The following is a 27,879-nucleotide window of genomic DNA, read 5'->3' as shown; positions in this document are numbered from 1 at the left end:
TTGTCCAACCAACTGAGCCACCCAGGCGCCCCACAAAAGTCAAATTATTAAGAAAGCCCTTTCAGTTTAATATATGACAACCCTATTCTGAGTTGGCCTATTAGGTTTGAGGGAAAAACCCCATTTTGGATGCTTGCTTAATGTTCCTGAATCAAGTGTTAACTAAAGCATACTTTAGATAAGCAATAAATGCATGACTTTTCACAAATGAACCAAAATTCAGATCCTGTCTTAAGAGCCTAAGAAGTGAAACAACTTAAAGAAAAAGTGCCACATAAATGTATAAAACATTTCCAAATGCTCCTGAAAAATACCAAATCAGGGATGCCTGAGTAGCTCCGTCGGTTAAATGGCTGCCTTCAGCTCAGGTTATGATCCCAGGGTTCTGGGATGGAGTCTAGCATCCAGCCTTTTGCTTAGCAGGGAGCCTGCTTCTCCTATCTGCTGCTCCCCCTGCTTGTGCTCTCTCTCTTGAGCAAATAAAGAAAACCTTAAACAAGGAAAGTACCAAATCAGGATGCCCAGATGCCCAACACCTCAAAAAAGGTGAATACAGGGGCGCTTGGGTGGCTTAGTCATTAAGCATATGCCTTTGGCTCAGGTCATGATCCCAGGGTCCTGGGCTCAAGCCCCGCATTGGGCTCCCTGCTCAGTGGGGAGCCAGCTTCTCCTTCTCTCTCTGCCTGCCACACTGCCTACTTGTGCTCTCTCTCTCTGCCAAATAAATAAAATCTGAAAAAAAAAAAAAAAAAAAAAAGTAAATATAGGAAAGCATAGTCTTTTTGATTCTTAGGCTAGACCCTGGGGCACCTTCACCCACAGGCCTCAGTCCTATGGAGACGGAGTGCAGTGAGTATTCTGGCACAGTGGTGGGTTTATGTTGTCATGAAATTCTTACTAAAGTCATGAGGAGGTAAAATTATTCTGAACTATAATAAATCTGAATAAAGGACATTAACAAATTTTCAGGGAAAAAAAAATGCCTGTCACAGGGATGATTCCTGGCATATGTTAAAAGCAGATGGTTCTGTAAATTTAATTCCCATTGTGAAAAAGCTTCCAGGCTAATTAAGGGGAAAAGATTGCATCACCAAAGTAACTGAAAGACAAGGCTTTAGGACCTACCTTGCAACAAGCTTCTACAAGCTGCTCATAGCCTCCTTCCCTTCACTCAGAGGAGGGCCAGGAAAGGGCATGAGTCAGTAAACCACCGAGGGATAGAAACCTCACCAAGGCCCCAGCCTGGGATGAACAGAATCCATAATTCCCTTAGGTCAATGGTTCCCAGATTCTCTTGCTACTCTTTTTTAGACTTAGAACACTAAGTGATGAAGAGAATTTAATAATCCCTTACAAAACAAGAGGCTAACTGGAGAGAGAAACTAGAATTCTAAGTCTGCTTCTCCTGTTAGTATGTTAAAAATTTTCTAGGATTCTCAGTTTCATGAGAATATATGTTAACAGTCCCTATAGATGTAGGTTTTTGTGAAGATTTTGCAACTGTGTGAATAGTAATACAGATACATACCATTATTGACCACAGGGCTGGGTCCTTTAAGAACTGATCTGTAACTTTTGAAAACCAGCAAGTTAAATACTGTAATTCTCGCTTTTGTAAGAGGAAGCAACCAGATCTCAGAAAGGTTAAGACACTATGTTGCTAGCAGACAGAATGAAAAATGAATCTTCTGACTTCATACTATTTTTCCTTGTGTCTATAGTCTTAATTATCAAACACTTTTGAAATTCCTGCTCACTGTTTTTCTTTTGGCACCTTCTTATTTAAGTGACCTAGAATCTCTGTATGCAATCAAGATAAACAGGGGAAGCAACACCACCTAAGACAACAATGGGAAAAACAAGGGAAGGCAAAGCCCCAGGGCAATGCTGTAGCTGCAAGGAGACCACAGGCTTGGACTATGCCAGTGGGACTGATGTAATTACTGGGCCTCTTTCGCTTTCAAATGAATCCCAATTTGGTCAATAGATTATATGCTGACTCCTTATAACAGCAGCTATATTTGTAGAGTGCTTGTCTTGGGTCAGACCCTTTAAAGACATAATGGTATTTAAGCCTCACAAGGCTAGGATGTGATAGAGGCCTTGGAATCATGCCCTTTTGTTCTTTAAAAAATGCTTTGAAGCAGCTAAATGGGGGAGTCACAATCCACACTTGGGTCTGTCTCACTCCACAACCCTACTTCCTTAACTATCTCAGGACACAGGTCATGGCCTGAAGACCACTACTGTTCTCATGAAGGGTAAAGTTACAAATTACAAATTACAATTAATCCTTAGCAGTATCTTTAAAACTGCTACTTTTCACTTGCTATGATAAATATCATCATCAACTTTAGTTAAAATGTGAAAAAAATCTCAGTGGGAATGTAAATTGGTACAGCCACCATGGAAAACAGTATGGCGGTTCCTCAAAAAAACAAAAACAAAAACAAAACACAAACCAAAACCAAAACAAAACAAAACACAAACTACCATGTGATTCAGCAATCTCACTTGTGGGTATCTATCTGAAGGAAACAGAATCACTATTTCATAAAGAAAACTGCACCGCCATGTTCACTGCAGCATTATTTACAATAGCCAAGATAAACAACCTGACTGTCCACTGAAATATGAATGGATAAAGAAAATGTGGTATATGTGTGTGCACACACGTTTGTGCATAAGTGGAATATTTGGCCATAAAAAAGAAGGAAATTCTGACATTTGCAACAGCATGGGTGGACCTTGAGGGCATTATGCTAACTGAAATAAATTAAAGACAAATACTGTATGATTTCACTTATATGTAGAATCTAAAAAAAAAAAATGAACTCATAGATGCAGAGAACAGACTGGTGGTTGCCAGAGGTGGAGGTGTTGAAGGTTATCAAAAGGTATAAACTTCTAGTTATAAAGTAAGTAAGAAAAAAAGCAAGCAGAGAATGTATCTAGCATTTTCCTCTCCATTCATTAATAAAGAGAAGCATACTCAACTCAGATAGAGCAAAACAAAGAAACAATTGCCTTAATGCCACATGCTAACCTAAAATATTTCCACACTAAACCATGGAAGCGAATCACCAGTGAATCCACCTTATCCCAGGCTCTCACTGATGGTCAACTTTAAGGCAGTTACTTGCCCAGGGTTACCACATAACATGTACATACACGTGCACCTTGGCTAGGGTCTAGGGCCACAATGCATATAGGACAGTGCCAGGCACAAGACAGGGGCTGAGAGGGTGAGTGATGAAGAATGCACTAGTAGATGGCAGCACTCCATGTCTGCACCCCAGGGAGGTCAGCCTCAGAGGGTTCGGATAATGAAGGACACCCTTCTTTATGCTGTGAATGATAAGAATGTGTTTCTGGGAGGCCAGCCCTAGTTCTCCACTCACTTGTCACTGGAGATGCTGCAATCTATGACTGTTTTTCTGCTTGTATTGATGATTATAAATGGCAGCTGAATGGTGGAGTTCAGAGCTGGAGGACCCTGGTTCTGCTGTTCATTTTGCCGATTTCTCTGAACCAGGTTTTTGAAAGCGATTTGCTGTAATGATCAAGAAAAAGAATATCGTCATTTAATGTGGATAAGGGAGTTGGGATTCAATGAATTATAATAAATACATTCAAGAAATAGTATTAGAGAATTAGAAATTAGAGAGTTTAAATACTATCAGAAGCCTTAAATACTATTAAATAGTATTAATAATATTAGAAATTAGAGATATTAAAGAGGCTGTCTACCTATAACTTAACGAAAATGAAATACTTAGGAAAAAAGATTTGAATGATCTAACTCAGATACATTTCAAGGGAAAACACATACTTTTAAATGATGTCTAACATCATCCTAATGTAAATTATGGGGCCTATGGCTTCCGTCATCCACAGACAGGATCTTACAAATCAGCAAGAGCCCAGAAGCCAATGCAACTCTAAGATTCTTAGAGTGACAAGGAGAAAGTGATACCAAGAGAACTTGTATTTTCCACTTATCTAATAGATTCTTGGGAGTTGGGGGTTACATACACCTTTTAATCTGTCTAGTTCAGGGATATGCAAACTTTATAAAGTCACAGAATCCTTTCTTCAAATGAAATCTATGGACAACTACGTAAAACAGATGAAAGTAGCATTGCTATGGCTGGTGGCAGAGGGGGAGGGGGTCCAGAGCCCAACGGCTCTGTCCTCACTCACCAGAGTTTCTAGGGCACCTACACAGAATTCCTGCATCCACAGGGTACAGCTGGAGTCTGGCCTGACCCACCCTTCACCTGACATCTTTCAGACAAGAAACTGAGGGCTGGCACTTATAAAATAGATCAAGGCCTAATCCTGATACTGAGTCTTGCTGCTACTTTTAGTTCTAACCATTATTTGCAAGTCAAAGAAGTGATTGCTCACGCCCTTTTAATAAGGCAAATGTACCAGAGAAATCCACAGCAAGAAAGACTATGCAATTCAACTTATTTATCTACTCATGAAACAGAATGGTTTTTATTTTTTATTTTTTTATTTTTTAAAAAAGATTTTATTTATTTATTTTACAGAGAGAGAGAGATCACAACTAGGCAGAGAGGCAGAGAGAGGGGGAAGCAGGCTCCCCGCTGAGCAGAGAGCCCCATGTGGGGCTTGATCCCAGGACCCTGGGATCATGACCTGAGCTGAAGGCAGAGGCTTTAACCCACTGAGCCACCCAGGTGCCCCCCAGAATGGTTTTTTAAATGCTCCTAAAGTCAGATCCACTCATTCCCTTTTATTGGCATGTCTCATATTTGCCCAGTAGGGATGAATTTAAGTTGCTTTTCTATGTTTTAGCAATCTTATCCTAGGATTATTTGTTTTAGGTTCTGAGCCTTGACAAAAGTTTAATTAAGATTACTTTTATTTTAAAATGACTGGGTATTATCCCTAGAAAGTGAACATTTATGCCTAAAGTTCATAAAACAGAAGGGATGCCAATTTATTCTAGCCCTAGCATTATGTCTAAAAATCACTATCAATATCAATCACTATCAAAAAACTATCACTACTGGGCAACTGGGTGGTTCAGCCAGTTAAGTGTCTGCCTTCAACTCAGGTCATGATCCCAGGGTTCTGAGACTGAGCCCTATGACAGGCTTCCTGCTCAGCGAGGAGCCTGCTCCTCCTTCTCCCCTCTGCTGGTGTGTGTGTGTTCTCTCTCTAAAACAAAACAAAACAAAACAAAACAAAACACAGGACTATCACTATCAATACTATCAAACATTACTGAAGTTATACTTCATTATTTTCTGCTGGTAAAGAGTAAGGGCTGCTTTATATTCATTTTTTAATATATTTAATGTTGAAAAAAATATGTTATTGATACTGTAAAACTGAGAAAAAGAATTAAATGTTTGACTACTTCTGCCTAGATTCTCTTCCCTTCTACCAGAAAAAGCATCTCAGGAGATGCCCTCATACTATGCCCTCACTTTGTGGCCCTACTGCTGTAGCAGGGCCTCAGGATAGGAGGGAGTATCAACAGTAGTAAATAAGAGTCCTTAGATATATATGACTCAATACGTCATATGTATGACTCAGTGACTGTTCAATACGTGTACAGAGATTTTTCAGGTGAAGAAACCAGTAATAACATACATAGTGTTATTTAGACAGTAAAAAGAAAAGTCACCTCCCATTTATTTTGGGTAGATTTCCTTTGTTGTCCTTTGACTGATTTCCTTCAGCCTTCTGTTCTCTTCCAGGCTCATTAACATCAATTTTAGAGGCGGAACAGAGGTTCACACATTCATTTTGCTATGTATTAGCAGCCCTGGAAAAGGTTTAATGGCTGGTGGGGATAGTTATACAGATAAAAGTTGGGTATCTGGATTACCTATAGATACCATCTATTCACACCCTTTCTCATCTACGTTAACCAAGGATAAATGAAAAGTGGTGGCAATTAAGTAAAACTGACCTGTGTCATGTGATGTCAGTGAGTGGTGACATTAACTTGTTAGAAATTAAGCCAACTTTGCCATGGTAAATTATTAATGTTCAGGAACACATTTAATTTACTTTCTGTGGTATCTTCATAAGTGGTACTTGATGAATGAGAGAGAAACAAAACACTAGCAGGAAATAGGCTGTGTGTATGTCCACCAGAAGACCAGAGAGTGGCTGTTTTCAGTTATACTTTGGGTTTCACACTAATGTTGAGAGAGGCCTACTTTTATAAATGTTGAGAGCTAGGTTGCCCCTGGGTTGAAATCTATAAATATTGAGTTTGAAATACAGAAGAGGAAAAGAAATTTAGGACTTAAAAAAAAAGAAAAAACAACAGTATACATTGTACAAAGATAAGCAGAGGAAAAAATATTCAACTTGCTTCTTAATGAAGGCTATCTAGGGGTATGAATATCCCCCCTGCACGAGGGTGATCATGCCCAGCACCGTTCTTTCTGATAAACAGGTAATTACAGGCATACTGATAAACAAGTTTTCTTAGTAACATTATGCCAAGAATCAGGCTCCAAAATGTTCCATGAGGATTTTGAGGAAATCCGAGAAAGGCTTGGCACAGAGGTGAAGGAGTGTGAGCTAGTGGGAAGCCTTGAGGGGACAGGAACAGCAGAGGCAGGGGAGGGGAGCTTAGAAGGAAGTGAGAGCGCGGATCAGAAGCCAGTGCCTGGCAGGCCAGGTTGCAGAAGGCAGAATTCCACAGGGAGGAGCACAGGAAAAAACCATCAGCTTTCAAATTCTTCTAAGTGTTTTGTTTTATAAGCTGCAGAATACTCTTCAAACAAAACCTTATCTGGAAATCCAGTATGAAAAATACATAAAATGCTTGCTCTAGTGCTAGCTCCTCAGGTAGGTCCTGCAGGGTTCGTAGTGAAAGCAGACACAGAACCCAGCAAGGAAGAAAGTGGCGGCCTACTCAGGGCGGAACATCACCTTTGGAGCTTGCCTGTGTTTGGGCAATCTCTGCTCTATCTGCTGCTACTTCTCTGCCCCTGGTCTACTTCCTTTCCTACTTCCTTCTCAGATCATAAGGAGCTCTCTGCAAGGGTTAAATGCTCTTCTCTTGCTGCTCTGATTTACATATGAAGGTGAAATAAACTAAGAGAAGCATCTAGAAAGTGAAAAACAAAAATGTGGAATATTTAAGAATACCTAACCTATTCTGTCCATTAGACAAAGGGAGTGTTTTGGGAAAACACTGCTACAATATTTGGTAACTTAATTGTTACCTTTATTTCTGAAAAGTGGACTCACCTAAAAAATTAAATAGGATCTAAAATTGTGAAATTAAAGTGGATTTTATGAGTGGTTGAAAGCTTTTCATATAAAGACAATTTGCTGATTAAAAAATAAAAAAGCATAAAGACCCTCTGGGCTCATTTTAAAAAGGGTTTCTGACTGCACTGAAAATGACCCCAGTGTACTGCTCAAAGTGAATTTTTACAGCAACTACAACTACCAAAAATAAATAATAATAATAATAATAATAAAAAGGCCATGTGATTTTACCTCAATGATTTTATACACTGGCTCTATTATATTTGAAAAACCATCCAAATTCCAGGCAATTATCCAAAACAGTGTAAATATAGGGATCCTTATTACATTATAAAAGCTAATTTTCTTAAAAAGAAGTGCATTTTAACTTTTGGTATTTCTACAGAGTTTATTGAATCTTTACATATTTACAGATAATAAGTTATTACAGGTGGATTTGATAATTTTACTCTAAGTGCTTGAAGTTTAATGAGCCTTACTTCTTGATATTCCAAATTAGGGCTAAAATAAACACACACAAAAGGACTTCTAACAGTTTCTCTGCAGAGTAAGAATAAGTGTCAGTAGTAATGCATAAGATAAGTCATGCACAGGGTAGGTGACCTGTCATGAGGCCATGATGATGGTGGTGAGAGACAATCATCATAAAGGCAGACCATGTGGATGGTGGTGAGCTCAGATGTGGAGGAGGCCGCCCTAGTGCGGTCCCGTCAGACACTACTCAAAAGGCAACCAAAGGAGAAAACACCAATGCTAAAAGCAAGTAAGTAGAGTAGCAGAATATAGGTACCAAAAAGAATGAAAAAAATCCCAGCTTCTTTACCTGCAGGAGAAGTTCTTGCAGCTGGGCCCGCTTCTGCTTTATCCGTTCTATCCTCCTCTGCTTCTCTATCTTTAAAACACAGGTTACAAAATAACATGAACATATGGAGAGTATAAAGTACTGCTCACTTTCCAGGTCCCCATTCTCAGATATCAAGAATTTTCCTTAGGGGTGCATGGGTGGCTCAGTCCATTAAGTGTTCAATTCTTGGCTTCAGCTCAGGTCATGATCTTTAGAGCCCGCATTGGACTCTGCACGAGTGCAGAGGCTGCTTGGAATTCTCTCCTTCTCCTTCTCCTTCGGCCCCTCCCCCAGCTCATGCTCTGTGTTCTCTCTCTAAAATAAATCAACCAATCTTCAAAAAAGAATTTTCCTTAAAATTCAATCCATTTTAACAACCAACATCAATAAAGGCATATCACACCTTTTTGGGGAGCAGGGGTTGGGGTATGCAAGTAGCCATGATAGCAGAATTGTGGTAACTATTATTATTAATGAAACCCATCCACTTCATAAATACTAAATATGCAGTACTTGTTGCTATTTTCAAATTCTAACCAGAGTAATAGTTAACACTTAATGAATACTTTGTGTGCCAGCAACTCAACTAATCACTTCATACACACATGATCTTTTTTCCCTCCCTACACACATTATCTTAAAGCATCTTCTTAAGACCCTAGGAGGTGAGAACTGTTGTTACCCATTTTCCATGTAAGGAAATGGAGGCATATGGTTAAGTAACGGCCCAAGGTCACATAGCTAGTGAAGGGCAAGAGTCAGGATTTGAATCTAAGCCATCTGGTTCCAGAGACCTTACTATTAATTACTTTCTTATATTACCCCCAACCCAAAGAATGCAGTAAGATCTCATTTAAGATTTCAGTTTAACTGACTTTTAAATAGGCATACCTCCTAATACAGAGAGCCTACATATTCAATACAAAATTTCTACTTGTAGAGTAAGGAACATGCTTATGGGACAAATTTCCCAGCTTCGCACAACTATTACTTAATAGTTAACTTAATAACTAAATAGTTAGTAGGGTCTGAATTTCCTCATAGACGAGTTCCTCACTGTGTCTTTGGGCAAAAGTGAGTAACATCAAACATGACATTTTTCTTGTCAACTCTAACAGTGTTTCTTTCTTTCTTTCTTTCTTTTTTAAGATTTTTTTTATTTATTAGAGAGATGGAGAGAGGGCACAAGTAGGCAGAGCAGCAGGCAGAGGGAGAGGGAGAAGCAGGCTCTCCACTGAGCAGAGAGACCGATGCGAGGCTCGATCCCAGGACCCCAGGATCATGACCTGAGCCAAAGGCAGCCACTTAACTGACTGAGCCACCCAGGTGCCCCTCTAACAGTGTTTCTTATTTGCTCCCCATCTACTCCAGTCTGCACCAAGAGTTTCTTCTCATTTTTCATCTAACCACTAAAGCACTTTCATTTTAAATAACTTAAGACTCACTAGAAAAATCTATGTGGCTTTCTAAATTTGAAAAGAGTTTCCCCCCTCTATCTGTAGCTGTGACAGGCCAGACCCCTACCTGTCCCTCATACCCCCATTTAACACCAAGCCAAGTTGTATCAATTCTACCTGTAAAACACCTCTCCAACCTCATGACACTGACTTAACTCAGACCATCTCCAAGCCACCCCCTCAATTTCCCTCCTCATCTTCCCGTTAGTTCAACTTCCAACCTCACTAGGAGAATGATCCCTTGAATATGTCCCATCAGTCTTCCTCTTTATATTCAAAAGCTTCCCACTGTTTCCAGGATCAGGTCCTTAAAGCTTCATACTTAGAAATCCATCCCCTTTAGCCTTGCCTGTACTCTGGTCACACCCAGCTGTGTACATGCTTTCTTATGTCTGCTTCTGGAAGGCCCTCCCTGCCCTAAACCACTGGGCAAACGCCTATACCTCCCTCATCACTGAGCTCAAGGAATTGTTTCTTTTCTTGGTAAAGCCCTCCTTTACCTCCCTTTCTAGAGCATCTGTATATATGTCTTTCACAGGAATAATTGACCACAGTTTTGGTAACTTCTTTTACATTTTTCCTTTCCTCAATTAGAATGAAAGTTCCTGGGGTCAAAGATTCTGTCTTATATAATCTTTAGGTACTGCTAATAGATTTCTGCTTGTTGAGGCTTTGTTATCAGCTTACTATTACTGGTAATAAAAATGATCCTCGGGATACCTGGGTGGCTTACTAAGTTAAGTGTCTGTCTTTAGCTCAGATCACGATCTCAGAGTCCCGGGATTGAGTCCCAAATTCGAATCCTTGCTCAGCAGGGAGCCTGGTTCTCCTGCTACCTGCCACTTTCTCTCTGACAAATAAATAAAATCTTTTAAAAAATTAGAGAAAAAAACTTAAAAAAAAAAAAAAAGATACTCAAATTCTACTCTATCAGGAGAAAAGGAGGTCATTTCCACGGTAGCATATGAATAACATTCTACAACCATTTTTTTTAATTTTTAATTTTTTATAAACATATATTTTTATCTCCAGGGGTACAGGTCTGTGAATCGCCAGGTTACAACCATTTTTTTTGTTCAAAGATTTTATTTACTTATTTAAGAGAGAGAGCATGAGTAGAGGGGAGGGGGCAGAGGCAGAAGCAGACCCTCCCAACTGAGTAGGGAGCCCAATGTGGGACCTCAATCTCAGGATCCTGGGATCACGACCTGAGCTGAAAGCAAATGCTTAACTGACTGAGCCACTCAGGCACCCCAACATTCTACAGCTCCTGATGAATGTCTGATTTCTCCCTCTATCCACAAGGACAATAATATCAAATAAGTTTTGATTTGCTGAGGGGAAAAAGGACTAATAAAAACATGAAATCAACCATATTTATTGCCAGAAACTATATTTAACTTCAGTGTATTCCATTTATGACCATGAGAGTACAATTATGTCAAATCAATTTAAAACCAGTAGGTCAGGGCACATGCTCATATAGGAAAGATTTGAAGTTAATGGGATAAAAAATGTTTTTGCATATAGCATCCCAAAATCATGTTCACCGAACATTCTATCCTTTCTGATAAAGATACAGATGAAATACCATTCTGCCATTCTGTTGCCACTGATGCGAGAATCAAGGACAAAAGTTTAAACACTAAAAGTAAACAGCCAGTTTAATCCTTTTTTTTTTTTTTTTTGGATCCATACAGCAAGCATTTCATCAAATAACATATTATTTCTATTTATGAGTTGTCAAAAATTTATTATTAGAGTGTTCACAATTAAACTAGAATAAAATACGTTTTCTAAGAAATCTCTATGTCTCTCATTAGTCAACTATATACCTTTCTAAATCTCCTTCCAGTTCTAAAATTCAACAAAGAGTCTGACCAAAAAAATAGTATACATGAACAATTAGAAATATTTTAATATTATATGTATTCCTAAATTAAAATACCTCTTATAGAGGTGCCTGGTTGGCTTAGTCAGCTAAGTGTCTGCCTTCGGCTCAGGTCATGATCCCAGGGTCTTGGGATGGAACCCCGTGTCAAGGCTCTCTGCTCAGTAGGGAGTCTACTTCTCCCTTTCCCCCTGCCACTCTTCCTGCTTGTGCTCTCTAATAAATAATTAAAATCTTTAAAAATAAAATAAAATAAAATAAAATAAAATGCCTCTTATGTAAAATAGAATAAACTACTATCTAAAAACAGATTTTTCCACTTACCTCAAGATTTTGACATTCCTGAGCAGAATTGGTAGGCAGGCCAATCCACTTGATTTCTTTTTTTTCTTTTGAAATTATGTTCATTGCCATTAACACATTTAAAGCATCATAAACTCTTCTCCTAATATTCTTCTGGTCATAAGCCTGCTAAAAAATACTTTTAATGAGTGATAAATTTCAAAATACTTTTAATGAGTGATAGATTTCAAGGCTTAAGATACAGTCACAGGATATTAGGATATTTAATTAATATTATTATTATAATATCTTAGGAGTGTTTAAAGAACTCTATACCCAGTGAAAATATCCTTCAAAAGTAAGGATGAGATAAAGATACTTTCAAACAATCTAAAACATAAAATATTCTAAAAAATAAAGATTAGGTTAGCAACAGTTCTAAATTAAAAAATACTAAAGGGCATTCTTCAGTTAGAAGAAAGATGGATGGGATACGAGGTAGAAGTTTGGAGATGCAGGATGGAATGAAGACCAACATGAAAGACAAATATGTGGGTATATTTCCAGTAACACTCACTTTATAAAATAAGAATGTCTTGTGGAGTCAAGAATATATATAGAACTAACATATGTGACAACAGTATATATCAGAAAGGGGTAATGGATGTATTAATTAAAGTGGGCTAAAACCCTGCATTGTCTGGGAGGATATTATAAGACTTTGAAAAGTTAAGGATGCATGTTTTAGTTAGGTAAAACAGTGCTTTTCAAGTATGTGGTCCAAGGACTAGTGCTGATCTGAAAACTATTACTAGTCTACAATGAAAATAGGGAACTTGCACCAAAATGTCATCACACAGATCACTAAAGCACATTGTTTATTTCAGCTGATTTTTTTTTTTAAGCAAGATTTTTCTCAATAAGGAGACTGTCTTAACTTAGATTATGCAAAGAAAAAAACCCTTATTTTATTGTGGACAAGCAGTTCTTATGAAAAATCCAATCAATCAAATGCCGTGATAATAATGGATGGTCGAGAAAACTGAATATAGAAACTTAACTTGAAGGGAGAAACTGAAGTTACAGAAGTGAATGTAAGTATTAGAAATCCTGACCCTGTAGAAATAATGATAATATAATAAAAAATACCAGGAGACAAACCGAAGTAGGCCTGCTGAGTGAGGTTCTCTTTTTTTTTTTTTTTTTTTTTTTTTTTTTTTTTTTTTTTTTTTAAAGATTTTATTTATTTATTTGTCAGAGAGAGTGAGTGAGAGTGAGCACAGGCAGACAGAGTGGAAGGAAGAGTCAGAGGGAGAAGCAGGCTCCCTGCGGAGCAAGGAGCCCGATGTGGGACTCGATCCCAGGACGCCGGGATCATGACCTGAGCCGAAGGCAGCTGCTTAACCAACTGAGCCACCCAGGCGTCCCAAGGTTCTCTTTAATATTTAAAGGGGCATGGGATCCAAAGCAGATGAACTATTCAAACAGATGAAGTACATTAATAATAGAGGTTTTGGTACAACATATTTATTTAAAGTCATAACAACAACGATAATAATATTATTCTTTTAACAACTACCACTAATATATTCAATCTGAATTTGTGCTAAACAGGAAAGATGGGAGATGCAAGTAAATACAAGCATATTAATTTTTTTCCTTCATAACCAACAGATACTGGTTTTATAGGGGACAACAAACAAAAGAAACAAAATAATGAAGTTACTTAAAGTTATAAAGATAACCAATTAAAGAACTAAAAGAACAAACCTTCCAATTTATTAAAACAAACAAACAAATCCCCCACACAGTAGGGAACAGGAAGAAAAACCCCCCAAACTTGTATCCAGGGATGGGGATGGGAGTGGTTAGTAAAAATGTATGTTAGATGATGAAATGTACTAAGAAATGCCTCAGTACAGAAACATCTGAGAGAAAACTGGAGAGGAGAGCGAAACCATATGGCTCCTTAGCAGAGATTCAGACAAAGGAAATAGTGAGCCTGATAAGGAATATATCTGGCATATTCACTCCAAAACAAAAAACAAAAAAACCCACCAGTTTCAATCATGATCATCAATGTAAATTTTCCTACTAAATTTTCCTCCTACTAAATTTTCAGGATAAACTATATAGAATTTGATTACATTCAATATCCATTTCTGATATTTTTAATTAAGAAAAATGAAAGAAATGTTTATTTAAAAAGATCAAATTATGGTTGCTATCATTTCAAAATATAATCTTTATTATAAGGTGGCTAGAGTGTAGTAACTGGGAGAGTGCATAACAGGAGACGAGATCGGAGAGGTAATGGTGGGCCAGGTCATATGGAGTCTTGTAGTACATTTTGAGAACCTCCACTTTCAATCAGAATCAGAATGTTTGTACCTTCTCTACAGTTGCCAGAGAAAAGAATGACTCACAAGAAAAAACTCAAAGCAACCCCCCCAAAATATAAATAATTCAACTCACGATCTCTGATCACAGCTAATGAAAAACTCAGTAAAAAGTAAAAACCCAGAAAAACAAACAAAAATCCCTATCATCAGGAACTATAAAGACTCTAATGCCATTCTTAGGTCAGAGAGGAAATGAAAACCAAAGGTGCAGAATATTTAAAGAATAACATTATATCAGAATCAATGGGAAATGGCTAAAGCAGTGAACGAGAGGAAAAGTTGTAGCTATAAAGATTTTAATTACTAAACAAAATAATAAAAGTAAAGTATACATCATAGAACAGAAAAATAACAGAAGTAACTTCAGGAAAGAGAATATATATATATTTTTAAAGATTTTATTTATTTATTTGACAGAGAGAGAGATCACAAATAGGCAGAGAGACAGACAGAGAGAGAGATGAGGAGAAGCAGGCTCCCTGCTGAGCAGAGAGCCCCATGCGGGACTCGATCCCAGGCCCCTGGGATCATGACCTGAGCCGGAGGTAGAGGCTTAACCCACTGAGCCACCCAGGCGCCCCAGGAAAGAGAATATTAAATGAAGATAAAAGGGGTGCCCGAGTGGCTCAGTTGGTTAAGCATCTGCCTTCGGCTCAGATCATGATCCCAGGGTTCTGGGATTGAGCCCCACATTGCGGGGAGCCTGCTTCTCCCCTCCCTTTGCTTGTGCGCTCCTGCTCTCTGTCAAATAAATAAATAAATAAATAATTTAAAGAAAAATGAAGATAAAAAAAGAAATTAACTGCAAAACAGGAGGGTCAGTATAGAATCTAAGAAACGGTGATTTGAGAAAAATAATGCAAATAAATTTTGAGAACAGGTATGAAATGGAGGATTTTCTAAGCAAACATAAAATACCAAACTGACTCTAAGGGAGACAGAAATTCTAAACAGACTAATTACCAAAGAAAAAATGGAGAATACTATTTAAGCTTTATCCCCCCACCAAATCGACAGGCCTAGATGGTATCACAGATGATTTCTATAACATGTCAGGGAAGAGAAATATATAATCCATGCTATTTAACCTATAATGGAGAAAAAGAGGAATAAGGAGGAAAAAAACCTCTAAATTTTAAAAAGACAGCATTAACACTGCAAATCAAAACTGCAAAGATGGTAAAAAAATAAAAAAAAGGAAAAGAAAATCCCACCGATCTCATTTGTGAGTGTCAGTGTAAAACTCCTCAGTTTTCAGGAAAATATACAGAATTTGATTAAATTCAGTATCCATTTCTGATTTTTTTTTTTTAGTTAAGAAAGAAACTGGGATCAAGCTGATCCCTGCATCTGGGCTCTCTTCTCAGCGGGGAGCCTGCTTCCTCTTCTCTCTCTGCCTGCCTCTCTGCCTACTTGTGATCTCTGTCTGTCAAATAAATAAATAAAATCTTTAAAAAAAATCAAATTATGGTTGCTATCATCTCAAAAATAAAACCTTTGTCATAATTACGGTTGGAAGACTATAACTATTTCCACTAAGGTCAAGAACGGTTATAAAAATTGTTGTGGGGGAAAAAAAAGAATTGTTGTGGAGTACATACAATATGATTACATTTAAATAAAATGCAAATTGACCTATAATGATGAAAAGCAGATCAAAGGTTGCCTAGGGATAGAGGGAGAAGGAGGGACAGATTACAAAAGGTGGAAAGAACCTTCTGGAAGTGACAGAACTGTTCTTTATTGCTCTCTAAAATAAATAAAATCTTTAAAAAATAAAAAAAGGAAATAAATTTTATTATGTATATGCATAAGGAATTTGGGGGATGATACTCAAGAATCTCAAGAAACAGATTAAGGTCTTGATAAGGAGATATTGTGGGGCACTTGGGTCGCTCAGTCAGTTAAACATTTGCCTTTGACTCAGGTCATCATCTCAGGGTCCTAGGATTGAGCCCCAGGTCAGGCTCCCTGCTTAGCAGAAAGCGTGCTTCTCCCTCTTACTCTGAGCTCCCCCTGCTTGTGCTCTCTCAAATAAAAATAAATAAATAAATAAAATCTTTAAAAAGAAAAAGAGAGAGATTTTTATTATATACTCTTTGGTACAACTGAATTTTTTTAGACACATTCATACATTATTTTTCAGTTATAAACAAGATAAATTTTTCAAATTGGCTTAGATATAGAAGAAACATTAACAAATTCAGAAACACATCTCAAGTCATTCAAATATAAAAAGTATGTTTGAGAAAAGTATATTCCTGGGCACTCGGGTGGCTGAGTCAGTTAAGCGTCTGCCTTCGGCTCAGGTCATCATCTCAAGGTCCTAGGTTGGAGCCCCGAGTTAGGCTCCCTGCTCTGCAGGGAGTCTGCTTCTCCCTCTCTCTCTGCCCCTCCTCCTGGCTGTGTGTTCCCTCTCTCTCTCTTTCAAATAAATAAAATCTTAAAAAAAAAAAAAAAAAAAAAGTATGTTCCTTTTGTAGCCCCAAAAAGTAGGTTTTTAAGAATATTTGTTAATCTTTATGTTTAAATATATAATAAAAGAACGCTTTCAAAAACAAAACTAACAAAAACTCAACAACAAAAGAATTCCCCAATCGGTAATATGAAACCCTCAGGTAAAGGAGTTGGGGATTCCCCAGCTAGTCTGAGTCCTTAAAAAATGACAGTCAACCCAGAGATATACTATTTCGCCGTTCCAGTCAAAGTCACATGCATGATGTACCTACCGAATCAGCGGCCAAATGGTTATTTGAATTGGTGAACTCTGATACCAGCTCATCAGCCACCTCATTATATGACGTTGTACCTTTCCGCTGAACTTTCTCACACACTTTCATGGAAAAATGTCTCAAACCTTTTCCATTTTTATCTCCTTTTTTGCTTCGTTTACTAAAAGAGAAAAAAAATACATATTTATATACTAGACTTCCTTTATAAAACTAATGGGAGAATATAGTAATTTGATTCCTGCTTTAAGTGGTAAATTTTAAATTGAATTCGAATGAAGAAATGTTTTGAACTTAATTTTTGCCTTAAAGCAAATAAAGTATGAAGCTGAGTGTTTTCTATACACATCATTCATTTATTCAATAAATATTTACTGACCATTACTTACTATTATGTGCCAGGTACTATTCTACATACTGGGAATAAATCCATGAGAAGAACAGACAAAAACACTGCCCTGGTAGTTATATGTTTACCTTTTTTGTATTCTGTGTGTGCCACAGTTCCTTTTCACATAAAATTAAAGTACCACTATTCTCAGTTTCATTTATCTACTCAAATTTCAAACAGAGGTCATTGGTATTAATAAAAGATCTAAGTCTTCAATTATTTTAACTTTGGTTAATGCTTAGTCCTAAACTCTGATAACTTAATTACATTTTCAGGGGTCCAATTTAGTTCTGCCAATTTCTGAATGCCAACTATATGCCAAGAACTGCAGTAGGAAATAGAATACAAAAATGACAACTGAGGCAAAATCCTTTCCCTTAGTATGAATCTCATTGTGGGGTGGGGGCGGGGGGAAGACAGTGGAGACAGTGGAGACAAATCAGACCTATAAGGACAGACAATTCCAATGTAGTAAGGTTACGTGCCAAGACAGAGTTATGGGAACTGAGAAGAGGGACATCTTAACTAACCTAGAGGAGAAAGATTTGCTTGAGTAAGAGCCAAGTGAAAACAATCAACAAAATGAAAAGGCAACCTATGGAATGGGAGAAAATATTTACAAACCCTTTATCTGACAGGGGGTTAATAGCCAAAATAGCTAAGAAACTCCAACAACTCATTAACAAAAAACCCCCAAATAACCCAATTAAAAGTAGGCAAAAGTCATGGACAGAAGTTTCTCCAAAGAGAACAAACAAATGGCCAACAGGTGTATGAAAAGGTGCTCAACATCACTAATCATTAGAGAAACGCAAATCAAAACCACAATGAGGCATTACCTCACATCTGTTAGGATGGCTATTAAAAAACAAAACAAAACAAACAAGATAAGCACTGGTGAAAATGTGGAGAAATTAGAACCCTGGCACACTGTTGGTGGGAATGGAAAATGGTACAGTCGCCATGAAAAAAGTATGGAGGTTCTCAAAATATTTAAAATAGAATTTCCAGGGGTGCCTGGGTGGCTCAGTGGGTTGGGCCTCTGCCTTCGGCTCAGGTCATGATCTCACGGTCCTGGGATTGAGCCCCACGTTGGGCTCTCTGCTTAGTGGGGAGCCTGCTTCCCTCCGCTGCTGCCTGCCTCTCTGCCTACTTGTGATTTCTCTCTCTGTGTCAAATAAATAAATAAAATATTTTAAAACAAACAAAATAGAATTTCCATATGGTCCAGTGATCCTGTTTCTGGGTATATATCCGAAAGAACTGAAATCAGGATCTCAAAGAGGTACCTGTACTCTTGTGTTCATTGAGCATTATTCACAATAGCCAAGAAATGGAACTAACCTAATGTCCATAGACAGATAAAAGGATTAAAAAATGTGGCATATAGGGCGCCTGGGTGGCTCAGTGGGTTAAGCCGCTGCCTTCGGCTCAGGTCATGATCTCAGGGTCCTGGGATCGAGTCCCGCATCGGGCTCTCTGCTCAGCGGGGAGCCTGCTTCCTCCTCTCTCTCTCTGCCTGCCTCTCTGCCTACATGTAATCTCTCTCTGTCAAATAAATAAATAAAATCTTAAAAAAAAATGTGGCATATATATACAATGGAATATTATTTGGCCCTAAAAGAGAATGAAATCCTGCCATATGTGACAACATGGATGAAGCTGAAGGACATTAGAGTAAACCAATCACAGAAGGACAAATAATGCATATCTCACTTATATAAGGTATATAAAAGAGTCAAACACATAGAAGCAAAGAGTAGAATGATGCTTGCCAGGGCCTGGAGGGAAAGGGAAAACAAGGAATTGCTCAACACATTCAATGAAGTTTCAGTTATACAAGCAGAGCAAGTTCTAGATATCTGCTGTACAACACAGTATGTACAGTTAATGATAATGTACACTTAAAAAGTTGTTGGGGGTAGATCTCCTAAGTGTTTTCACTGCCACCACGACCAAAAGAGAACTGTCAAGTGAAGGAAGTTAGTAAGGGCAACTAGGCAGAAGCAGCAGCAGTACACACATGGGAGAGTGCAACAGATGATAAATGTTCAGAGACATAGAAACAAACAGTGCAGCATTACCAGAAGATAAAGTACAAGGCAAAAGATGAACCAGAAAGGGAGACAAGGGGGCAGGCCCATAAATGCCATGCAAAGGAACCTGTACTTTATCACCTTGCTTTAGTATAATTATATTCATTTACAAATTATTTACACATTTGGGGTGCCTGGGTGGTTCAGTCATTAAGCATCTGCCTTCAGCTCAGGTCATGATCCCAGGGTCCTGGGATCGAGCCCCACATCGGGCTCCCTGCTCAGCGGGAAGCCTGCCTCTCGCTCTCCCACTCTCCCTGCTTGTGTTTCCCCTCTCGCCGTGTCTCTGTCAAATAAATGAAATCTTTAAAAAAAATCATTTACACATTCTACTGTCTTATATACATTAAGAAACAGACAAAATGTACTTTTTAAAAGAATGAAGGAAGGACATATACCTACTTTCTTTTTTTAATTTTTATTTTTATCTATTTATTTATTTTTAAAGATTTTATTTATCCATTTGAGAGAGAGTGTGAGAGACAGCATGAGAAGGGAGAAGGTCAGAGGGAGAAGCAGACTCCCTAGAGCTGGAAGCCTGATGGGGGACTCAATCCTGGGACTCTTGGAATCAGGACTTGAGCTGAAGGCAGTCACTTAACCGAATGAGCCACCCAGGCACCCCAGATATCTTTCTTTTTCCCCACATTCCCAAAGAATCACCTGAGGTCACACACTACTACTACTAATACCTCTAACTACTACTACTGAAATACTGGGAAGCCACCAAAGGTAACATGGTAAAATTGTCAGTCAGGCAGAGATTCTGGCTGCAAAGTAGAAAATGCATTTATGAGGGGGCAAAAGCAAAGACCAGATGAGAGGTAAGCCTAGGAAGAAATATCGACTCTTGAAATTGGGGCAACTAGATAAGTAGGGTTGAATAAGAAGAGATGGATTTGTGTAAATTTTAAAGATGAACATTTATTTTTTTAATTTAATTTAATTTTTTAAAAATATTTTATTTATTTATTTGACAGAGATCACAAGTAGGCAGAGAGGCAGGTAGAGAGAGGAGGAAGCAGGTTCCCCGCTGAGCACAGAGCCCTATGTGGGGCTCGATCCCAGGACCCTGAGATCATGACTTGAGCTGAAGGAAGAGGCTTAACCCACTGAGCCACCCAGGTGCCCCAAGATGAAAATTTATTTTTATCTTTACTAAGTGACTGATCGATACGAATGTTAAGAAAGTGGGAAGTGAGAGAATGACTCTTAGAAAGGGAGTCATTTATTGAGATCCAGGAGACAGGAACACAGTCATGAGCTGCATTTTAAGCCTCCTCATCCACATGGTCCAATACCTAGGTATGATCCACATGTAGCTATCGAGCACATGAAATCTGGGAAGCCTGAATTAAGACAATGTCACTGAATTTCCAAGACTTGTATGAGAAATGAATGTTAAATACCTCATGGATATTTTTTACATTAATTACATGTTGAAATATATTTTAGATATATTAGATTAAATAAGAGATATAAAAATTAATTTCAGGGGTGCCTGGCTGGCTCAGTTGATAGAGCACGCCGACTCTTGATCTTGCACTGTGAATATGAGCCCCATTCTGGGCGAGGAGATTACTTAAAAAATAAAATCTAGGGACACCTGGGTGGCTCAGTTGGTTAAGCAGCTGCCTTCAGCTCAGGTCATCATCCCAGTGTCATGGGATCGAGTCCCACATCGGGCTCCTTGCTCCGCAGAGAGCCTGCTTCTCCCTCTGACTCTGCCTGCCACTCTGTCTGCCTGTGCTCGCTCTCGCTCGCTCTCTCTCTGACAAATAAATAAATAAAATCTTAAAAAATAAATAAATAAAAAATAAAATAAAATAAAATAAAATCTAAAAAACAACAAAAAATGTGAAATTAATTTTAAAACTGGCTTAGAAAATTAAAAATTACATGTGCCTTGCATTATATTTTTTTGGGTCAGCAATGATATTGAGTTTGACATGTCAGTGGAATAGCCCAACAGGTATAATCAATAGATAATCGAAGATCTAAGTCTCACTTTTAAGTGAGCTCATAGGACAGGTCACTTACAAACTCATCAGCATGTGTACCCATGCCAACCTTCTTCCTAGAAATCTTAGAGGATGAGGTATCCCTCTTTGTTATTAAATCTAACTTCCTTTTTTATTTTATTTTTAAAAAAGATTATTTATTTATTTATTTGACAGACAGAGATCATGAGTAGGCAGAGAGGCAGGCAGAGAGAGAAGGGAAGCAGGGTCCCCGCCGAGCAGAGAGCCCGATGTGGGGCTTGATCCCAGGACCTGAGATCATGACCTAAGCCGAAGACAGAAGCTTCAACCCACTGAGCCACCCAGGCATCCCTAACTTCCTCTTTTAAGATAACAGCTTTATTGAAATATAATTCACATACTGTAAGCTCTATTTTTTAAAGTATACAATTCAGCAGCAACCATCACCGCAATCTAATTTCTTCACCCTAAAGAGAAACCCTGCACCCACTGACAATCATGCCTCATTCTCCCAGACCCTCTTCCTTCTTTTTCTCCTCTCTTTCTCTCCTTTCTTCCTTCTTCACTTCTCCCTCTCTCCTTTCCTCCCTCCCTTTAAGCAGGTTTCACGCCCAGTGTGACACCCAATGTGGGGCCTTAACTCATGACCCTGAGATCAAGACCTGAGGTGAGATCAAGAGTGGGATGCTCAACTGACTAAGCCACCCGGGCACCCCCAGAATCAACTTTTCAACCTGAAAATTTCACTCTAGTGCTTCTATTTCTGTACTGTTTGCTCTCCTTGAGCTGTTCTCTCCAGTGTTTGGTTTTTAATATGTAACTTTATTTTGAAACTGGAATTTGATCCAGACTCTAGATCCAATTAACCACAATAAAGGAAATAGCAAGGACAGAGTAACATGTTAAACTATACCACAGGGATTCAATAAGCAAATTCTTTAGGCTTTTCCTTTAGGATATATAATGTGGTTTCTTCAACTCAAAATTGTAGTGGGAATAAAGGACGGAGGGAGGGAAAAGGAGAGTGAAGGGGAAAATAATAACAGAAGGGGAATCTACAGATTTTCTAAGACATATAAATTTATTTAAATCCTGATTCAAGTAACACACACACACACACACACACACACACACACACACACACACACAGATGTACGTGTGCGCACCAGTTATAGGGGAGTCTGGGAAAACAGCAATAGCAGCAGAATTTTCAAACTCTCCAAATCCCTACATAAAAACAGAACAACCAGAGAGCAAAACAAAATGCTATGACTACGTTTACAATAAAACCAGATGACAAGGTATCTTCAACAAGCCCCAGAATACAAACCACCAATATCCAAAAAGTCTGCACAATAAAGAAATCCTCAGTGGGGCTGCACCTAATGGAACTCAGAACAGGATAATCCCAAAATAGCCATCAAGAATTTGCCAGAAAGCACAACAGGCCAATTTGAAAGCATCAGTTGAAACAAGGAGGTTTACCCACTTCAATACCAGCTGAGTGCAAAGACCACAACAAGGTTCCAACGATCCCGTTTGTAGGACTCCCACAACTGATATTCAAGAGAAAAATGACAAATACTGGAGGCAGACAAAGTATCTATGTACAGTAAGAGTATCTGAAGAAGAAAACCAAAGTAAGAAAACAGAATACTAAATGCTAAATTCAAGAATATGTTCAGAAATAAAAGAAGAAAATGTCAACCCAGAATGACTAGTACCAAAACATTCTGGTAAAATTCCAAATTTCAAAAAAGAATCCTTTATGCATCTAGAAGAAAAGAGTATCAGTTTTTTTTTTTTAAATAACAGCAAGGTATTACGCTAGAAGAAATAAATGTATTTAGGAAATTGAGAGAAAGTATGAACCAAGGACTTTTGTATCCAGTGAAATTGACTTAATTCAAATATAAAATGTACAAAACTCTGGGATTATTATTCCCATAAGCTCCTTCTGAAGAAACTACCAGAGCACAAGCTTCAGACAAGCAAAATGACTAGAGAGACATTCACATAATGCCTGGTGATGTTACCTATAGATCTAAGACTAAATGAGGGCCGGGAGGAAAGAGTATAGGATACTACTGTGGGGTAACACTGCGGATAAAGTACAACTATTAAAAAAAAAAAGGGGAGGGGGCATCTGGGTGGCGCAGATGGTTAAGCTTTCAACTCTTGGTTTCAGCTCAGGCTGTGACCTCAGGGTCCTGGGATAAAGCCCTGTGTTGGACTCCATGCTCAGCAAGGAGCTGCCTGAGGTGCTCTCTCCCTCTCCCTCTGCCCCTCCCCCAACCTCTGCTGGCCTTCTCTCTCCCACTCTCTTAAATCTTTAAAGGAAACGGGAGAGAACAGAGAGAGCACATGCAAAAAAATGTTAATGTTTTTAGTAACCACAATAATGATAATATTACTATTATTTGGGACATTGAGTGATGTAATATGGGATAAAACCAATGAAGTAATTATCATATACACTAAATCTATTACCCTTTCATCCCCTTAGTCCTTAAAAATCAGGATTCTCAGTATGGAAGAAAGGGGAATGAGATGTAATGGAGAAGAGGTTTAGTAAGATTTGCACTGGAATTATTTAGTAAGATTTGCACATGAAGTATTACATCTGTGTATGCTGGTTCTGTCCATTTAAAAGGACTATAAAAAATGACCAATCTGGTAGCAGGGAGCTTCTGCAGCCCCAATTGGAGCCTAACATATAATTCTCCCTAAAGGAAATCAGGGCTTCTTAGAAAAATGGCTGATTCTAGGTATAGGGCAGGAAACATGTAAGATGAACTTGGAACATCTTAAAATACCATATAACAAGCATCAAAGACTACTAGGGTCCTGTCTAAAGGACTTAAGAGTCAATTAGAAGAGGCTCCCACTAGCCAAACATGGGACAATTTAAGGTTCAATTGTGATAGTAACTGCAATGTATGAAAGCCATCAAGTTTGTTCAAATTCATGAATTCATAATGATGCTTTTAAAAGGAAAGATGTGGTCATCTTTGGAGGAAGACCAGGAACAAGTTCATTATATTGAAAACTGGCCAATAAATGGAAGGGATCACGCCTTTATTCTGCTTTCTTATATGAACTGTACCTCCAGGTAAAGAAACAAGAAGAGCTGAAGTTCTTTATATGAAAGTAGTGCCAGTACTTAGAATAATACTAATTGCAACCCACAATGAATAGGTACAAGCATCAAGCATCAGTGGTGTGCACATCATAAAAAGAGAGACAATGTAAGAACATACCACTATCTATTCTTGCCAAGGCACAAATGTCAGTCTGATAAAGTCACTAAATCTTACTGCCAAACTATAGGAAATACAGAAAATAGGAATATATTGAGATGGACATCAGGACGAAATCAGTAAAATCTAGACGGTGGGAAACTGCGTAAGTCAAACAGCCTAGTTTCAACAACTAAAATGAGGAAAATAATGGGACAGAAGGGATGTATATATAAAAAAGAGATATCAACTTTTTTTTAACGGACAAGACTAAAATGTGCGAAAGGATGCACATTTAGGTAACGAAACTATCTGAATCTTCAAGGAAGTGATTACTCTAAATATCAGGATATTTATAGGAGAGAGAGGGTATAGTGATTAGGATGGGGCACATGAAGGGACCTCTGGGTTCTACTTCTTGATCTGGTGATGGTTACAAGACTATGCCATAAAGTAACTTATTAGTCATACTTCTGCTTTTTGGTGATCTTTCTGTATCTGAATCTTGTTTTTTAAAAAAGCAAACAAACATGACATTTCAAACAACTAGAAATCTGAAGACTTACTACATATTTGGTATTAATTATTGTTAATTTTCCTAGGTATAATAATGATATTTAAAATATTTAAATAAAATAATAATGTGTTTAAAAAGGAGTCTTTTTAGATATAAGTATGGAAAGATTTATAATGACAATGATTTACTTTACAATAAAACAGGAGGGGGTATATATAAAATAAGATATGCCATAGACTGATTATTGTTGAAGGTCAGAGACATGTACATAAAAGGTTCATGATATGAGTCATCTACTTTAATATTTTAAATTCTCTAAAATAAAGAGTTTAAAAAAAGGGGAGAGAAAAATGGTTTGAGCCTATCTTTGATTACTTACATTGGATTAGCCCTTAGCCTCAGTCTCTCAAACTCAGCCCAGCTTTCTCAGAGGGGGGTCTTTATAATTCACAATACTACATTAGTACAAAGGAGAACTCAGCCTATACAATGCGTGACTGTGGATCCTACCACAGTTCTCATCTAGGTGAGTGACAGGACCATCTACCCTATCACCCAAACCAGAAATGAGATCCAACCTACGTTCTTCTATTCTTCTAAGGCACTTTCTATCAGATCAATCTAATTCAATCAGATCTAATCTAAATCAAGTCCTAAATAGCTTTTGAATTCAACTTCTCTGTGTTCCCACTGCCCTAGTTCAGGCCCTCATAATGACTCTCAGAATAGAACTAGAACCTCATAAGCATTCTTTTTTGTGCCATCAAGAGGCTTCCAACCTTCCACAGGGCCACTATGGTGATCTTTCTTTTCTGTTCTTTTTTAAAGATTTTATTTATTTGAGAGAGTGAGTGAGTGTGAGGGGTGCCTGGGTGGCTCACTCAGTTAAGCATCTGCCTTTGGCTCAGGTCAGGATCCCAGGGTCCTGGGATTGAGCCCCGCATTGGGCTTCCTGCTCAGCGGTCATTCTGCTCATCCCCCCGACTTCCAGCTTGGGCTCTCTCTCTCAAATAAACAAATAAAATCTTAGAGAGAGAGAGTGAGCCAGCCTGACCGGGGAAGTGGGGTAGAGGGATAGGGAGAAGCAGATTCCCCGGTGAGCAGGGAGCCTCATGTGGGGCTCCATTCCAGGACCCTAGGATCTTGACCTGAGCTGAAGGCAGACTTAACTGACTGAGCCATCCAGGCACCGCATAAATAGTTACATTTTTAAAAAATTCATTTATTTGTTTTAGAGAGTGTGAATGGCAAGGAGAGGGGGAAAGAATCTGATGCAGACTCTGCACTGTACGTGGAGCCCCATAGGGGACACAATCCCACGACTGTGAGGATCATGACATGAGCCAAAACCAAGAACGGGATGCTCAAATGACTGAGCCACCCCAGCACTGCAAGTTATTTGATTTTTTAAAAGAATCTTCCAATTCCTGTGTGCTCTATATATTTTCACACAAAGCCCACCCTATGCTGATTTGCCCTTAGAATTTGGGGTATTCAGAAACAAATGGCTAGCCACATATAAATTTATATAATTAGTGAAACTTAGGTGACAAAGGTAAATACTATGAATTGCTAATGGGAGTGCATGAGTTATTTTGAAAGAAATATGTTTGGGATTCTACATTTATGCTAAGAATTGGACAATGGTCTAAAGTAAATACAAATCTCAACTCCATATTTATGAACTTCTTAAAAGCCAGATATGAAGCAAGGTGGTTGTTTTTCATGTAATCCTAAATCTTTTTTAAAAAGGGAGCAAGAGGGGTGCCTGGATGGCTCAGTGATTTAAGCCTCTGCCTTTGGCTCAGGTCATGATCCCAGGGTCCTGCAATTGAGCCCCACATTGGGTTCTCTGCTCAGCGGGGAGCCTGCTTCCCCCTTTCTCTCTGCCTGCCTCTCTGCCTACTTGTGATTTCTGTCAAATAAATAAAATCTTTAAAAAAAAGAAGGGGGGGGAGCAATAAGATAATCATAGGGTAGTTCAGGGTGATCACCTGACTAATTTGCCCTCTACAGTCAGACATGGATAATTTTTTAATTTTTTTTAATGGATAATTTTTAAAAAAGACTTTATTTATTTGACAGAGAGAGACAGAGAGAGAGGGAACACAAGTAGGAAGACTGGGAGAGGGAGAAGCAGGCCAAGCAAGGAGTCTGATGTGGGGCTCAATCCCAGGACCCTGGGATCATGACCCAAGCTGAAAGCAGACACTTAACTGACTGAGCCACCCAGATGCCCCCAAACATGGATAATTTTTTAAAAAAGATTTTTATTTACTCATTTGAGAGAGAGCATGAGCGGAGAAGAGAGAAGGCAGAAGCAGATTACCCGCTCAGCAAAGAGCCTGACACAGGGCTTGATCCCAGATTTCTCATGACCTGAGCAGGAGGAGGATGCTTAACCATCTGCACTACCCAGGTGCCCCAGACATGGATAATATTTAAAGGAAGAAACTGAACACAACTCTTAAGTAGGAACAACTAGACTTTTAACAACTTTTAAAAGCTGAGGAACATACTCTTGAAACAAAGACAATCTACATGGAATAATTTTATAAGATTATTCAGTGCATGAAATGATGATAAACTTGAAAAAAAAGCTGGTTAAATATATATATGGGAAGGAGAGGGGGGAAGAACTGAAGCAAACTCTGCACTGAGCATGGAGCCCCACAGAGGACTCAATCCCACAACCCTGAGATATATTCCCAATTATATAATTTTCAACAGTTAACTTCATTTAACTTAGACCCACAGTACTCTTCCATCTGAAAAAC

At 38.4% G+C, this 27,879-nt stretch overlaps 1 protein-coding gene across 11 annotated transcripts in view; it reads right to left on the bottom strand.

The window, feature by feature from the left end:
- The window catches only part of TFDP2 (transcription factor Dp-2), a 175,494-nt gene that overhangs the window by 11,793 nt on the left and 135,822 nt on the right, over positions 1–27,879 (bottom strand). For 9 of the 11 annotated variants that reach the window (XM_059163887.1, XM_059163886.1, XM_059163889.1 and 6 more), the window contains 4 exons: positions 16,878–17,040; positions 11,789–11,935; positions 8,096–8,164; positions 3,402–3,553 (listed from right to left, as the gene is read on the bottom strand). In XM_059163887.1, coding sequence (XP_059019870.1) covers positions 3,402–3,553; positions 8,096–8,164; positions 11,789–11,935; positions 16,878–17,040 — 531 coding nt within the window. The remainder of the gene's footprint in view (positions 1–3,401; positions 3,554–8,095; positions 8,165–11,788; positions 11,936–16,877; positions 17,041–27,879) is intronic. The other 2 variants (XM_059163888.1, XM_059163892.1) reach the window with 1 other exon arrangement.

The sequence above is a fragment of the Mustela lutreola genome, chromosome 2 (genome assembly GCF_030435805.1).
Source record: "Mustela lutreola isolate mMusLut2 chromosome 2, mMusLut2.pri, whole genome shotgun sequence".
Lineage (NCBI taxonomy): Eukaryota > Metazoa > Chordata > Mammalia > Carnivora > Mustelidae > Mustela > Mustela lutreola.
Note: the sequence above shows the minus strand (reverse complement) of the source record. Positions and strands in the feature narration are given on the sequence as shown.